A 13,854-nucleotide genomic window follows, 5' to 3' on the forward strand; every position below is an offset into this window, starting at 1 on the left:
ATTCGACCATTTCCTCGGTTCTGGAAAGATTGAGACATCAGACATACATTTACATCATCACTTACTCTATCCAGAAAAAGCATTTCATCATATTTGTGCGTGGCATGAAACAAACATGGCGGCAAAAGAAAGCTGAAAGTCCTTGACGGCACCGTCAGAAACACATTCATCACTCAAACGTGTCAAACTTCTTGTGGGGCAACATCCCACGTTGTTTTTCACCTACTGTAAACACAATCATGAAAATATGCTTTTTGTCTCTCATATCTCAATGAATCTGTGCCTTAAAGTGCCATTGTTTTATTTAAGAATTTTTCTAGTTCTATTAAAAATGCGACACCGCTGCACGGAGCCGCTGGTTTATTCTGAATCAGTTCAACCTCCTGTTGCATAAAATCACCATACTCCACATTATGCATTAATTCATGGCTGAAAATTCACTGATCCGCTCTTTTTTTTTTTTTTTTTTTTACATAGTCTAGCAATGACGCCATGGAAACCAGTGACCTCCTTTAATGTGGCTGATCTGTGTTGTCCTCAATATTAACACCGTTTACTCTGGTTTCCTGCCGTTTGCTCACAGCTGTCGTGGGAAACTGCTGAGTCTTCGTTAAAAAATAAAAGAATTAAAAGTGGCTCACAAATATATGATCTTCAAGATTTTGTATGTGTGAATAGTCTTTTACACTCACGTTCTACATTTTGCGAATCAGACACCTGATACACTGAATGTTCTAAAATGGAAAGATTAGAAAATAAATAACTAAAAAAAGAATCAGATGTTTACCATGCAGTTACAGTCTCTCCCCAGTAGGGGCGCTGCAGCCCCCTCTGCTTCCCACATCCACGGACCAACACATCACTCATTTATCGGTTCTTTCATGGAGTTTTATTACACTTATAAAAAAGAGATAGAAACCCACGACAGCCTCATTTTATCGTTTTATTCTTTTATTTTGTGTTTACATCGCAAAGCTCGCTACCACGACCGTCCCACTGCTTTCGAGGCATGTAGCCTCTTAGCTTGCTAGCTCCTCAAAGTAATGAACATTACATTCATGGACCCCCGACACTGACACTTGAGTAGCTTTACGCTTCTGCACTTTATTTTAGAAGGAAATGTTGTACATGTATTGACGTTTTGTAAAATTAGCTCCACTGCGTTCACAACAAACGCGAGGCGAGTTTGGGCGTATAGCGTAACTCAGCGCTAATTGGCTTTGGCGACATCGCGCCACGTGATCATTTCGCTGGAGTTCAAAAGGTTTCAACTCGAGCGTCTTTGCGTCATTTGCGTCGCCTGGCGCACAACTCATCACGGGAAAAACTTGCGTCGCGTTTGGTCAGAGATGCTTACACAACAATCTACAGCCATTTTCCTGTGTAATGGCTATGTTTTCTTTTAATACCTTTAGTACATTTTTTCTGCTGAAAACACTTTGAACTTTAACTTTATTAGATCTGTAGTATTAGATCTTTGAAAAGCTTCTGGATTTTGTCTGCGTCAAGCGTTTTAGGATCCTTGCATCGGTCGAGACTTGTGCATGTGACTCTTATGTTATATCCAGACTTGTGCTCGTTCATTTCATTCCAAGAAAATAAACGAATCAACACAAAAAATCGTGCGCCTCTTTAACTTTTGAAGAACATTTCTTTATCCGTTCTTGATTTTTCTCACTTTTCAAAGGAACTTTTGTTCAGGCTTGTGAACAAAAGTGTGGGAGTCTTGTGACGAGGTCAAGTAATTGTTCAAGGCTGGACTGTACTCGTGATGCAGTTACAGGTACAAGGTCTGGACACGTATTCACCGTTGGATAAATCTGTAGTCATTCTATACTTTTCGTATTTTACGGCTCTGTGAAGTTACATCTGCATCATGTCGCCTGTGGTGATCATCATCCCTCTGATTCTCGATGCTCAGGATTTGTGACGGCGGTGAATTTGTGGTTTTTACAGGGAAGAAGTAAAACCACAAAGGCGCCGACAGGGGTGATGCTGGTTTTAACGTCATCCCGCTGCAGAACTTCCACCCAGAAACGTTTAAAGGCTTGAACTCTAGGTTCTGTGAAACATAAAAACTAAGTTAAAACTCTGTTTGACGAATTCTCTCTTCACAGAAAGATTGGATTGCAGTACAGTCGCTCAAATCCGCCAACGTGTAATAGCGGATGCTCTTTTGCACTTGGACTCGGAGTCGTACTCGTCTGGGAGACAGGCCACTTATTCATTCATCACCTATCAGCTGTAAGTGATGGATCTCATTTTTCCCTTTTGTGGCTGGACTGAATTCAGCCCAGTTCCTGAACACAGAGTTCTAAGTAGACAGACACATCATTTTCTCATCTTTTCTTTCTTCGTCTTCTTAGTGTTCCACAGCTTGTCCCTCAGGTCCAAATGTAAATTTGAGGTTTGCCTTATGGAGATGATATCCTCTGAAACAGAGCAGCAGTTGGTGAAAGCCATTAAAATATACAACAGTAAAAAGTTCAGCTGCTACGTGAATGTAGAAAAAAACTGACAAATGCACAAGTGATCTGAAGAGATGATATATATATATATATATATATATATACATTGTGTATATTTTGGCAAATGACAGATGATGTACTTTTTTGTCTTTGTGTTCTGCATTAGTGTTCATCTAAAGTTAAAGACGACAATGTCATCAATTAAGAACTGAAAAACACTTTTTTACAAAAATCAATTTAATCAGAGTCTAAAGTTAAAAAAAAAAGAAGTAACCCAACAGTACAGGATATGTGAACAAGAATGACGTCATTTCCTGTAAATCCTTTGCATTAATCACTTTATGTAGAAATAAAAATAGTAATAATAAAGATTAATTTCCAGAAAGTTAAAATTTGTATTATCATCATTTATATACATTCTGACATTAATCACAGTTCTGACAAATAAAGTTTTATATCATCGACTTCACTGATCTGATCGTTCCGTCCTAAAGGAGGCGACTGAAGGGAAAACACTGACACTCAAATTATCCATAGTTGTATTTATAATATTCTATATCACATATAACACAATCAATCTTTATTTTTAAAAGATGAGGCTTGTTCTGTCAGTGGAGACAAGAAAATTCACAAGTTTCCAACTCAGTTTCTAAGCCACTGATTCCCCCCCTCCTTTTATCTGTAGAAGAATATGATTTAAAGACATTAGACACTTGATTAAAGTTTGTGTATATCGTTATGACTATTTTATTAACAGCGTGATCAACTGTATACATTGATTCAGAGCTGTAAGAGTTCTGTTGCTCGCCAGCACAACTGACATTATTTAAAGATGCAGATGTGGATCCCTGACATCTTGGAAACACGGCAGAAAGACCTGGGTGAAGACAGAACTACATATACATGCAGGTTTGAAAATCTGTGACAGATTTTTAGTCAAACACACTTTATACGTTTATGGTCGATAGTCTTTCCACTAAGAAGAGATTCTGGGGTGTGCTACATTATGACTGCTGGAAAAAGTTCAGTACATTTGATTTTGCAATCGCCCTGATAATGATAAAACCCACCGGTCTTGTTTGTCAAAGTTGAATCAAACTACTTGTGGATTGTGGAAACACCAAGAAAAGTCAAACGTAACTGTGCAAATACAAAAGATTTAGTAACTGAGAAACGAAACAGACAAACCAATCTCCATCGGCAAAGGGAAAATAAAAATATCATGTCAGAGTGAGACTCGACGTTAAACAGTTCCCCAAAACAAAAGTGATGCCTTCATGTCAGTTGTTCCCAAAAACAGTGAAAACCGGCTGCAAGCTATCCAGCGATTTCATAAGACAACACTTAGCAGATACATGAGATAATAACAAAGTAGTGACGTGGTGGAATTCTGTTTGTAATCTTGTATATCGTATCCTGAACTGAACCGCTCACATTAAGGTGTCATCTGCGAAAGTAGGCAGATTTAACAAAAGACTATAGTTCTGACTGCCACCCTTGTGATTTCAGTTTCACCTATAAAGTTTCAAGGAATATTGAAAGATGCATAGAGCCTGAGGAGAGGTCCTTAATTCACCAAAACTGAGATTAAATTTATAATAGTATAGAAAGAGCAGCAAATTCTCACACGTGAGAAACTGGGAACCAGGGAGAGTTTGGCACTGAAACGGTTGTAAAAAAATAATTGTTGCGTATTAATCTTCTGTTGATTGACCAATTTGACTGTTTCAGTGCTCAGGACAGTGACCAATGGATTAAAAAAACTTGAAAGAATATGTCATAGTTGTGGGAAAATATCTTAATATGTTCTCCTCGATGACACGGTTGGATAACACTCTCATATCTCTGCGTTAAACAACGGCGCTGCAGCGAACCTGGCTCTGTTCAACTGTCAAGAAAATCTGCCTAGCAACACCTATAAAGCCCATAAACCAACGCACATTATCTGTTTTGTGTGATCTGCACAAAAACAATAACTAAACCAACTGCAGCTTCGTATTTAATGCACAAATATGAGAGATGTGGTTTCTACGTCAAACTACACTAAGGATAAATGTAAGTGATGAAAGTGAAGTAAATGTTTTATGCTACACAGAAGACAGAGACACTAACAGAGCGACATGAGCTGTTGCACAAAGGAGCAGTGTTTTTTGTCTAATCAAAGAAAAGGTTTTTTCTTGTTTGGGTTTTTTTCCGAGGTTGACCACAGGTTGTTATTGCAACGTCGTACCCCAACGTCCGACTGAGTGAAATGCAGCATTGGTCTTTACTCCATCCAGAGTTTTTTTCAGCATTTGAAGAAGCAGAAAGTCTGATAATCTGTAGTCTGAGACACAGACGAGGACATTTGATGCGACCACAAAACTCAACGCGATGCTTCATATTCAGGGATGTTTGAGAATACGAAACCCTCAAAAAGGCATAGTCCAAAAAAAACATTCCAGATCCAGAAATAGTCTGTGGTGAGTGGGAACGACCGCTTACCGGGCCAGAAGCTGCTGAACGTGGGAGGCAACTGTTCATTTAGTCCCTTTTCTCCCCCAAAGCTCGGACAGAACAAAAGGAGAGTTTCCCTCCATTATGTTTCAGAGCCTCGTCGAGGAGGCGAGGAAGGTCGGACCACACGGGGCAACGCGACGTCCATTTGACAGGCCGCCGCCGCCTCGTCACCCCGGGAAAGAGAGGTCTGATTGGTCGGCTGTCACAGACTGGAGGAGTGGGCGGGATGGTAGCGTCCGTTCACCTGAGATGGACGAGACGGAAATTCAGCAAAGTGTATAAACAGATTGTGATCCTAGAATGATCCTCAGTAAGGCGCATACTGTACATCCGCCAGGGCCAAACAACCATACACTCGATTGTCTAATATAAAGTGGTCTGATGAGCTAAATTATTAATGATAATAATAATACATTTCATTTATAGAGCACTTTTCATTGCTAAAAGCAATCTCAAAGTGCTAAATTAAATTATTCATTTAACATTAAACTAGTTGGCCTGGAAAAATATACATATAAGTAAGTAAATTACTAAATCTTGGATCCTTCCCTTAATCCACACCAACATTTTATGGCTTCTTCCCAGGCCGCATCCCTTCACCATGTTTGGAGGGAATCTGTTTTGTAGTATTTGCGTAATAGCTAGCCAGCTAACTAGCTAACCAACCAGCCAGCCAGCCAGCTAACAAACTTACTTGCTAGCTAGCTAACTAACTAGTCAGCTAACTTACTAACTTGCCAGCTAGCTAACCAACCAGCCAGCTAACAAACTAACTCGCCAGCTAGCTAACCAACCAGCCAGCTAACAAACTAACTTGCCAGCTAGCTAACTAACCAGCCAGCTAGCTTCACTAAGTTTGGAGGGAATCTTTTTTCTAGTTTTAATGTAAAAGCCAGCTAGCTAAATAACTAACTAGACAGCTAATTATCTAACCAACCAACCTGCTAACTTGCCAGCTAGCTAACTAACTAGCAAGCTAGCTACACTAAGTTTGGAGGAATCTGTTTTGTAATAGCTCGCTAGCTAATTAACTATCTGACTATCTAGACAGCTAACTAACTAACCAACAAGCCAGCTAGCTAACAACCAGCCAGCTAGCTTACCAACCAACCAACCAGCCAGCTAACAAACTATTTCACCAGCTAGCTAACAACCAGAAAGGTAACAAACTAGTCAGCTAGCTAATTAACCAGTCAGCTAGCCAGCTAACTAACCAATTAACACGGGTGAACAAACAACCTCCTTGGTGGAGCTAATAGTTGAACAACAAAAACCAACAAAGGCCAGTTACTCAAAATGTGGCATTACAACATCTGCAGAGGGTTTAAAACAAAATCAAAATCACAAATACAGTTATTGTTCACAGAGACTGAGCGTCTGTCGGTACGATATGTTTGAAACTAAAATCTTGACAGGACTGGAAGACTGTCAGCGAGGAGCTGGAAGGGTTTTAATGTGAGACACGGATGCAGGAGCAGTTTCAATGAGCATAAATTGGCCGCACTTGAAAAATGGCGAACTTGACGCGAGTGGCATTAATTAAATGAGTCCTGCAAGAGGGAAGAACGTCGGGGCGGTGTGACGTGTTACTGGTTATTATTGTTACCTGCTACGGCAAATTACAGCTAATGTAAATCAGGAAACATCTTGCTGAGGATAAACAGGGGGAATTCGAAATAAAGTATGTAAAACCAATGTGGTCTAGTCATGACCACATAGACGTTTATTAAACTTGGATCATGGTGGATGCTGCAGTTTGTGCCTCCCGTGGACTGCGCTGAAATATTCAGAGCGGTTTTCTTTTGTTATTCAGCCCCGGTTGATATCAATCAGGTGGATTAATAATAAAGAAGAAAGAAAAAATCATGGGCGTAACACAACAATGTACAACATCACAAACTGCAGCCTCCTAAATGACCGTAAAGTTGAATCAACTACTCCCTGAAAACATTTCAACGGAAACGGAACATCATAACCTTCGTGAAGGGAGCGTTTACTGTGTTACGCGCCTCCATTCGCTTCAGCTCGGTGTCGCGGACAAACCGCCCTTCCTGCCTGTTATTGCCTGCTTCCAAAACAAATTCCACTATTTGTGAATTTGCGGTCAAGGTTAAAACAAACATGTTGCCACTCCGGGAAGGAGGCAGTCGCCTCAGAGTAGTTACATAAGGTTGATCATTTATTTGTGGCGGTCGACACACACTAAGGATGTACATGAGTGCATCATTCTGGCAGATTTATAAGTGTATTTCTTCAAATAGATTTGTGAGAGAGGTAGTCATTTATAATGTAAAAAGTTGTTTGGAGGGGAGGTTATCTGCTTGGACCAAGTCAAATATGAGAAACACTTCCCTCCTCTTCGGGTTTGCAGTTAAGTTGTGTGTGTTTAAGTTTATATTAAATCATTTCCCTAAGTTTTGGTAAAACAACCAAAAGTGCTTTAATTTATCATAAGAATGAGTGAAATAATGCATAAATGATGTAATAAATAGGTGTTATCCCATCTAAGAAACATAATCTTGTTTGGGTTTTGTACCCGTTTGAAAGGAATGAAAAGGACATGGTTTTATCATTTCACGGCACTTTTCCAGGAAAGTTATGATAAGCCGGCCCCAGAGACGTGACTCCCGCTCACCTGTTTGTGTCTCACGCTGCTTATCAGTGTTACAGGTGATGTAGCACATCACAGAGAGATAGTACGGGACAGAGCGAGGGGCAAGTGCTGCTGTGAGCTCAGGAGCCTTAAAGCCCCTAAATACGATTTACTCTTTAAAACCTAAAATGACGGATTGTTTTGGCCACTTGGGTCCAATTATTGATCACTTTTCGCTCCGTTTTTGGTCTCCACCAACTTAAAAATATGGCTTTTAGAATTGCAAAATGTTCCTGTCTGCTGTTTGGTGCTGAACAAACAGCATATACGATCATTTAGAGCTTTTCTTACTGAAAATAAGACTATGAGAGCTGAGCTAAAGACATCTGCTGATTCACATAATATTAACATTCTGTAGGTTTATTACTGCGAGAGCAATGCTAACTTTACGATTGTGAAAATCGTCACGTTACACTCCGTCCAGGCACAATAATACATATTCTGTATTAACCAATGATCTTTGCACATACTGTCGGAAAGTAAGTGTGTGTAGTGTAAGTATTTCTCCTGTCAGGCCACATTTGAGTGAATCAAAAATGAATCTGTGTTCCCTGGACTCGGCCCCACACGGTAACTCAGCCCAGCGCACTAGGACTATTTCTGGGTATAATAGCAAACTCACATGTGTTGATATGAATCATTTTGCCCACTTCATTGGCTGCCTGCAGAGAGTGCTGAAGGGGCGGAATGTCCTATACTACAGCCTTACACAGCCCGTTATGTTCACACACTGACAAGTTAGATTCCCCGCAAAGACAAGAGGTTTACCTCAATATAAGTTGCTGATGAGTAAGCGAAGGCTGAGAAAGAAGGGAAACCCGCTGGCGATGGAGTTCAAGCAGCATCTTTCAACTACAGTAACACTTGTAAGGTGTGAGAGTATGGAAAAACTATTTATAACCACATTCTTCTGCAACAAATTTACCCCCAACGTCTAGTTATGATACAGTCAGTCAGTGCTACGACTGCCTGAACTTCAGCAGCTCTGGATTTCTATTGAAACAATAACTGTGAGGTTTAAGATCCGACACCCATCTTTTATTCGAGCGAGTTCGCAGCCATTATCAGATGAACCCTGTAGTAACCGCAGCCCATTTTTTATTATATAAAACCCCCCGAGACAGACGCGAGACCTGCTCCGTTCAGCCAGTATAGATATTAACACCTTTTATAGCTCCGTGTCTGGACTCCAACGCCTTGACTAATGAGCCAAGGCAAAACACATTCTCTTCACACTTTCTGCCTGCACTGTAAATCAGATTAAAGTCATAGCAACATTTATATTTTTTAAACGGTACCCAGAGGACACATCCGGTCCCTGCTAGATTTAATATCACCATTACTGCTACCAACATCAGTAAAGTATACTTTTACTTTTATAGATTTGTTTTATTATATAGTTTTTTTTTTAACCTATGTCCTTTTAATCCATGTTCCTGTCAATATTTCTTCTTGTACGTACAGTACTTGCTTTTTAATTTGCATTATTGCTTCTTTTATTTTTCTACTTCCTATAGCTGCTTTCAGACATGCACTGAAGTCCGGACATTGTCCTGAACTTATGAGAACTATGTGAGAATGCAAATGTTTTTCCGAAAGCTGATGATACAAGGTCTAAAAGACGAATAAAAGTTATGAGCAACACAAAGACTGTATTTAATTATTTTTCTCATCTCTCCCTGTGCTGTAAAAACTATCTTTGTGGTGAATTATACAAATACCATCCTATAAAGCCTTAAGTACTAACCCACAATGCCAGCCAAAGACAGACTTTTTTTTACCATTTGCTCATGTGCCGTCCAAATGACTAAACCTGATTCATTTAAAAGGAACCTGATACAAAACTGTGGCATGAATAATTTGTTCCAGTGTGAACAAATTGCAACAGACTGCACGAGCTGCAATCCTCCAACAGTGAAGCTTCCACTCGTTTTCAACTGCCCCCCACATCTTGAATTCATGAAAATTGCGTCAAAACAATTTAATTGAACCTGGTATGAATCCATACCGAAGGAATCCAACATACAAACTGAACAAGAGTTAAACCAACGAGTCCTTTTTCTTTACAGCACCAGAGCTTTGCTAAATCAAAGCCGTTGATACCCATGACTTCACTTTGCATCCGATCCCAAATTTCCAAAGAGAAATCAACACGGCGTCCTGTGGACAATGTCATTTTAATGGAGTCTGCGAGTTCTGCTGATTAATAGGTGCCATATCCATGAATGCACACATGCTTACGCCCGATAAACAAGTCGTTGGCCGATTTTTGCCCCTTCTCTGGTTTTCATCACTAAGGCAGAAAATAAAAGAAAAAACTGAGATAAACAGACCCGGTAGTTTTTCTGGTTTGGTCTGTGCTCTGCATTCACTCTTACATTAAAGAGCTGATGAATAGTGCGCTCAGAATAAAACACATGCGGGTAAACACATTTAAGTGTTTGTGTTTGGCATGCGAGGGAGCGGGGAGATCAGTCCATTGAAACGAGGAAGCACATGTGAAGCTGTACAGTATCAAAACCGCAGGCCCCGAGTCTCTCGCCACCTGCAAATGTGAGGCTGATGGGAAGAGACAGACGTGGAGCTGCAGACACAAACGCGTATCCGAGGGAGTCAGTTTTAGTTTGGCACGAGTGAGAATTCCCAGCATTGTCTACAGACAGAAGGTCAAGTCCTAAAGGTTAAGTCTGGTTCTTATCTGGTTGTTTTAGTAAAGCATCCGCAGCCTCAATGTTTACACGACAGGTTCATCTCATCTCAATCCTAAAAACTCAGGATGGGATTTGCGCATTATTTGAAAAGGTCCAGAAAACCAAATCAAGGGGGGAAATGTAGCTGTCGGTGAGTGGAATCTGTTGTTCTCAGTCCACATGCTGGACGGTGCCGGTGCTTACCCGAGCGTCGTACTCCAGCACAAACGGAGGAATGTCGATCTGTTCTGGCTTGATGCAGGTGAAGAGCTGGTGCAGGTTGTCCAGGTAACAGACTTTGTCCTTTATCCCCGACACACTGAAGGTGGTGAAGAACCACGTCGAGACCTGGTTGGAGTCGTGAGAACAGAAAGACTCACACTTCGTCAGCCATAGATGGTGGATCGGATCTGGAGATATAAATCTTACCACAACTGTCAAAAGGCAAAATTGAGCGCAACTTTCCAAAAAACGAAAGTTGATTACATCTAATGGAACTTTAATGGTTCCCAGGTGGAAGTTTGGCAATTGCAGCAAGTACTGTAATTACAGTTAATAATAAAGAAATAGAAACACTTAGGGAATTTCCACCAAGGTTGCACAATTCCCACGATTTGTCATTTTCATAACACAAAAATAATGTGTAACCAACTTCTGTAAAGAAACAGACAATAGCAGTTCTTTTATTGCATGTTATAGCATTAACTAAAATAATTTGAATTTCTAGCCCGTCATCAGAAACCTATACACTGATACGATCATCCTCTAAGCCCGGGAAAACAATACGCTCTGTCGACACAGCAAATATCATCTTAATGATGACGACAAGCTTACCTTCGAGCGAAACGTTGGGTGTACGTAGTAGAAGGCCTTTAGATTCTTTTTAAACCTGCAACACATTAAAACATACAACAGAACACGTGAGCAGGAAACATTTACAGCGAGGCTATAACCACCGTTCACCATTTCTTCAGTACGACAGAGAAGAAGATGGATTTATGGATTTACCACGGAGACAGGAAGACAGACACAAATATCATACTTCCCTTTAATTTACTCTGCACACACAAGTACAGTAGGTCCTTCGTCGATAGCCTGAGGACCGTCTACTGTACACTGACAGGCGCAAATAGTGTGAAGTCTGCTGCGTTTACACAACAAGAGAACATTCTCCTGTTCTGTGACGGACATGGACGTCGGTGAGGTCAATGAGAACCTCAGCGCTGGGTGGCGTCGGCGGCGTCGCGTCACGCCAAATATTTTTCGGATGGATTTATTCATCCCCCCAGGGAAATTGCGTTGCTACAGCGGATCACACAAAGGCATTCACACCAAACCTGACAGCAATTTTTCGCTCAATGAGATGACGATGAGACGCGTCACTCGCACCAGGTGACACGAAGTTGGGAGGGAATCTGTTCTGTAGTTTGAGCCTGGCCACCTAACTAACAAGCAGCTAGTTCACTTGCTTATTTGAACTCGAGCGAGTGATACGAATTTCGTGTCAATTGTGTCTTTGCATGGACACTGTATGTAACCCGTTTGCCGTGAATACATTGGTGTGATCCACGTTATCGCTGCTGCAACACCGCACTTTCCCCTGGGGATGAATAAATCCATCCATCCAATCCATCTTCAAGTCACAGGTGAGAGCTACCAGACACTGGATGTTAAAGGATATTCTATGTGTTTTCGTATCTGCAATATTTCCACCAATGGAACGACTCTTTAACACGTTTTGTAGGCAAACAACTGATATTCAGCATCTAATTCCTCTGTTCCACTATAATATAACAAATATATCCCAGATTTCCATGAACATGTACTGCAGCTGTGTGGCCTCAGTCCCAATGGGCACCAGTAGATTCATATTAATCTGCAGCGGAAAAAATAGTCCCCTCCCTTAAATTCTGAGTAGAATAGATATATCTCAAGATATGGACTCTTAAGTTCAAACGTGGACCTGGACCTGAGCCCAAACAGCCTGTGTAGGAAACTCGAGTGAGTCATTCGTCTCCATGACCTCATTCCCTTAGCTCATGATGACCAGAGGTGAGAATTGGAATCGGCTTGTAAACCGAGAGCTTCACCTCCAGACAAAGATCAGTTTTTAACCACAACAGGCTTGTCCAGTCGGTGCGGCCAGAGCCACAGCTGGGGAACCGATCGGCCCGTCACTTTCACGCATCTTAAACTCACTGACGAAAAAGGAACCCGGGACATTTACGCTTGCTGCACTTGTGGCAGAAGAAAGTCCCTAGCAAACCAACCAGGGATCCGTCCACTATTACCTGGCCAAGAACCCTGAACTCTCTGGAGGTGCCGACCCCTCGTCTCAGTCGCTTCACCCCAAACCGCAGACCGCCCCCGGCCGGAGGTCACAGTCCGATGAAGCAATAACACCCACATCATTGGCACAAATAAAACCAGCTCAGACGCAATCCTGGCGTCAGCAGAACCAGTACGAACCAGTTCGGCCATTGATTCACCAAATGATGGGAGCAAAAGCTTTTCCGCCTCTCCGTTTGGGAGATTGGGATCCACCAACTATTTCTGGCCCTCAGAGTCCCAGACTGTGGCAGCTCAAGGTTGAAACTTTGGCACCGCAAAAAATCCGAAGTAACCGAAAACCGTAATGACGAACTCATCGCTAAACAAATATCAGCAGTCTTATTCACATTTCAGTAACCAAAAAGCAACCGGTGGTACAGACTCTTCAGCTCATCATGGCAGTACACGGACAATGACCCGCCACATGTGGTAAAATAATACGGAACAGTTGGCCCAAGGACATGGAGGAATTTGGTCTCTTAGTTGACAAAACTAACTCACAGCGGGAATCACGAGTACTAAACCATGATGTGGAACCTCTGCTGTGGTCCGGCGCTGCACCCCCGAGAGGACGGGCACAGAAAGAAGTCCATAATCAAGCTCACAAACTCATCTGTCTTTTGGAGAAAAAGTAATCAATCCACCCACTTAGCCAGGCAGTTTTGGAAACTTGTTTTGTTCGTGTTTGGCTTCGGTCTGTCGGCGGTTTGTTTGGAGCCAAAACGCATCTGCAGGCAATCACTGGCTCGGTGAGGTTGAACATGCTGCACATGCCAGGCTTGGTGTTCGAGGTTCCACCGCCTGCGCCGATCGACAGCGCTTCGAGCCAAAGGCACAGCGACTGCCTGAGAAGAGAAAATCCTTCACAGTTAGTCACACGTCCGGACGAAAGAGTTGGATGCTTAAAAGGGAACGGGGAGACTTGAATAACTTTACAGAAGTACTGAAAGGGCGAAAGGGCTGGATTCTCACCGGAGGTCGTCTTACGCCACCAGACCGACACTCTCCCTGCATGCTTCATATTCTATAATGTATAAACCACCACGAAAAAACAAAACAATAAAAGAAATGATCATCATAGACCGTATACAACGATGGACGTAGTCACCGGGTCCGGAAAGAGTTGCCAATACGGAAGTGCCTGAAACCGGTATTCTCTGGAATGACCAGCAGAGGGCGACTCCACTGGACACAACCAGCGCTCCTCCAAATC

At 41.8% G+C, this 13,854-nt stretch overlaps 1 protein-coding gene across 2 annotated transcripts in view; it reads right to left on the minus strand.

Moving 5' to 3' along the window:
* Positions 1-927: 927 nt before the first annotated feature.
* The window catches only part of gdap2 (ganglioside induced differentiation associated protein 2), a 30,897-nt gene continuing 17,970 nt past the window's right edge, over positions 928-13,854 (minus strand). The window contains exons 12-15 of one of the 2 annotated variants that reach the window (XR_004796373.2): positions 11,145-11,199; positions 10,515-10,658; positions 4,953-5,211; positions 928-2,432 (exon numbers count right to left, since the gene is read on the minus strand). Coding sequence is in view for 1 of the 2 variants with exons in the window: in XM_035651658.2 (XP_035507551.1) it covers positions 5,170-5,211; positions 10,515-10,658; positions 11,145-11,199 (241 nt within the window). In the remaining variant the exon portion in view is untranslated. Of the gene's footprint in view, positions 2,433-3,185; positions 5,212-10,514; positions 10,659-11,144; positions 11,200-13,854 lie in introns of those variants that run through there. The other variant, XM_035651658.2, reaches the window with a different exon arrangement.

This window comes from Scophthalmus maximus, chromosome 14 (assembly GCF_022379125.1).
Source record: "Scophthalmus maximus strain ysfricsl-2021 chromosome 14, ASM2237912v1, whole genome shotgun sequence".
Lineage (NCBI taxonomy): Eukaryota > Metazoa > Chordata > Actinopteri > Pleuronectiformes > Scophthalmidae > Scophthalmus > Scophthalmus maximus.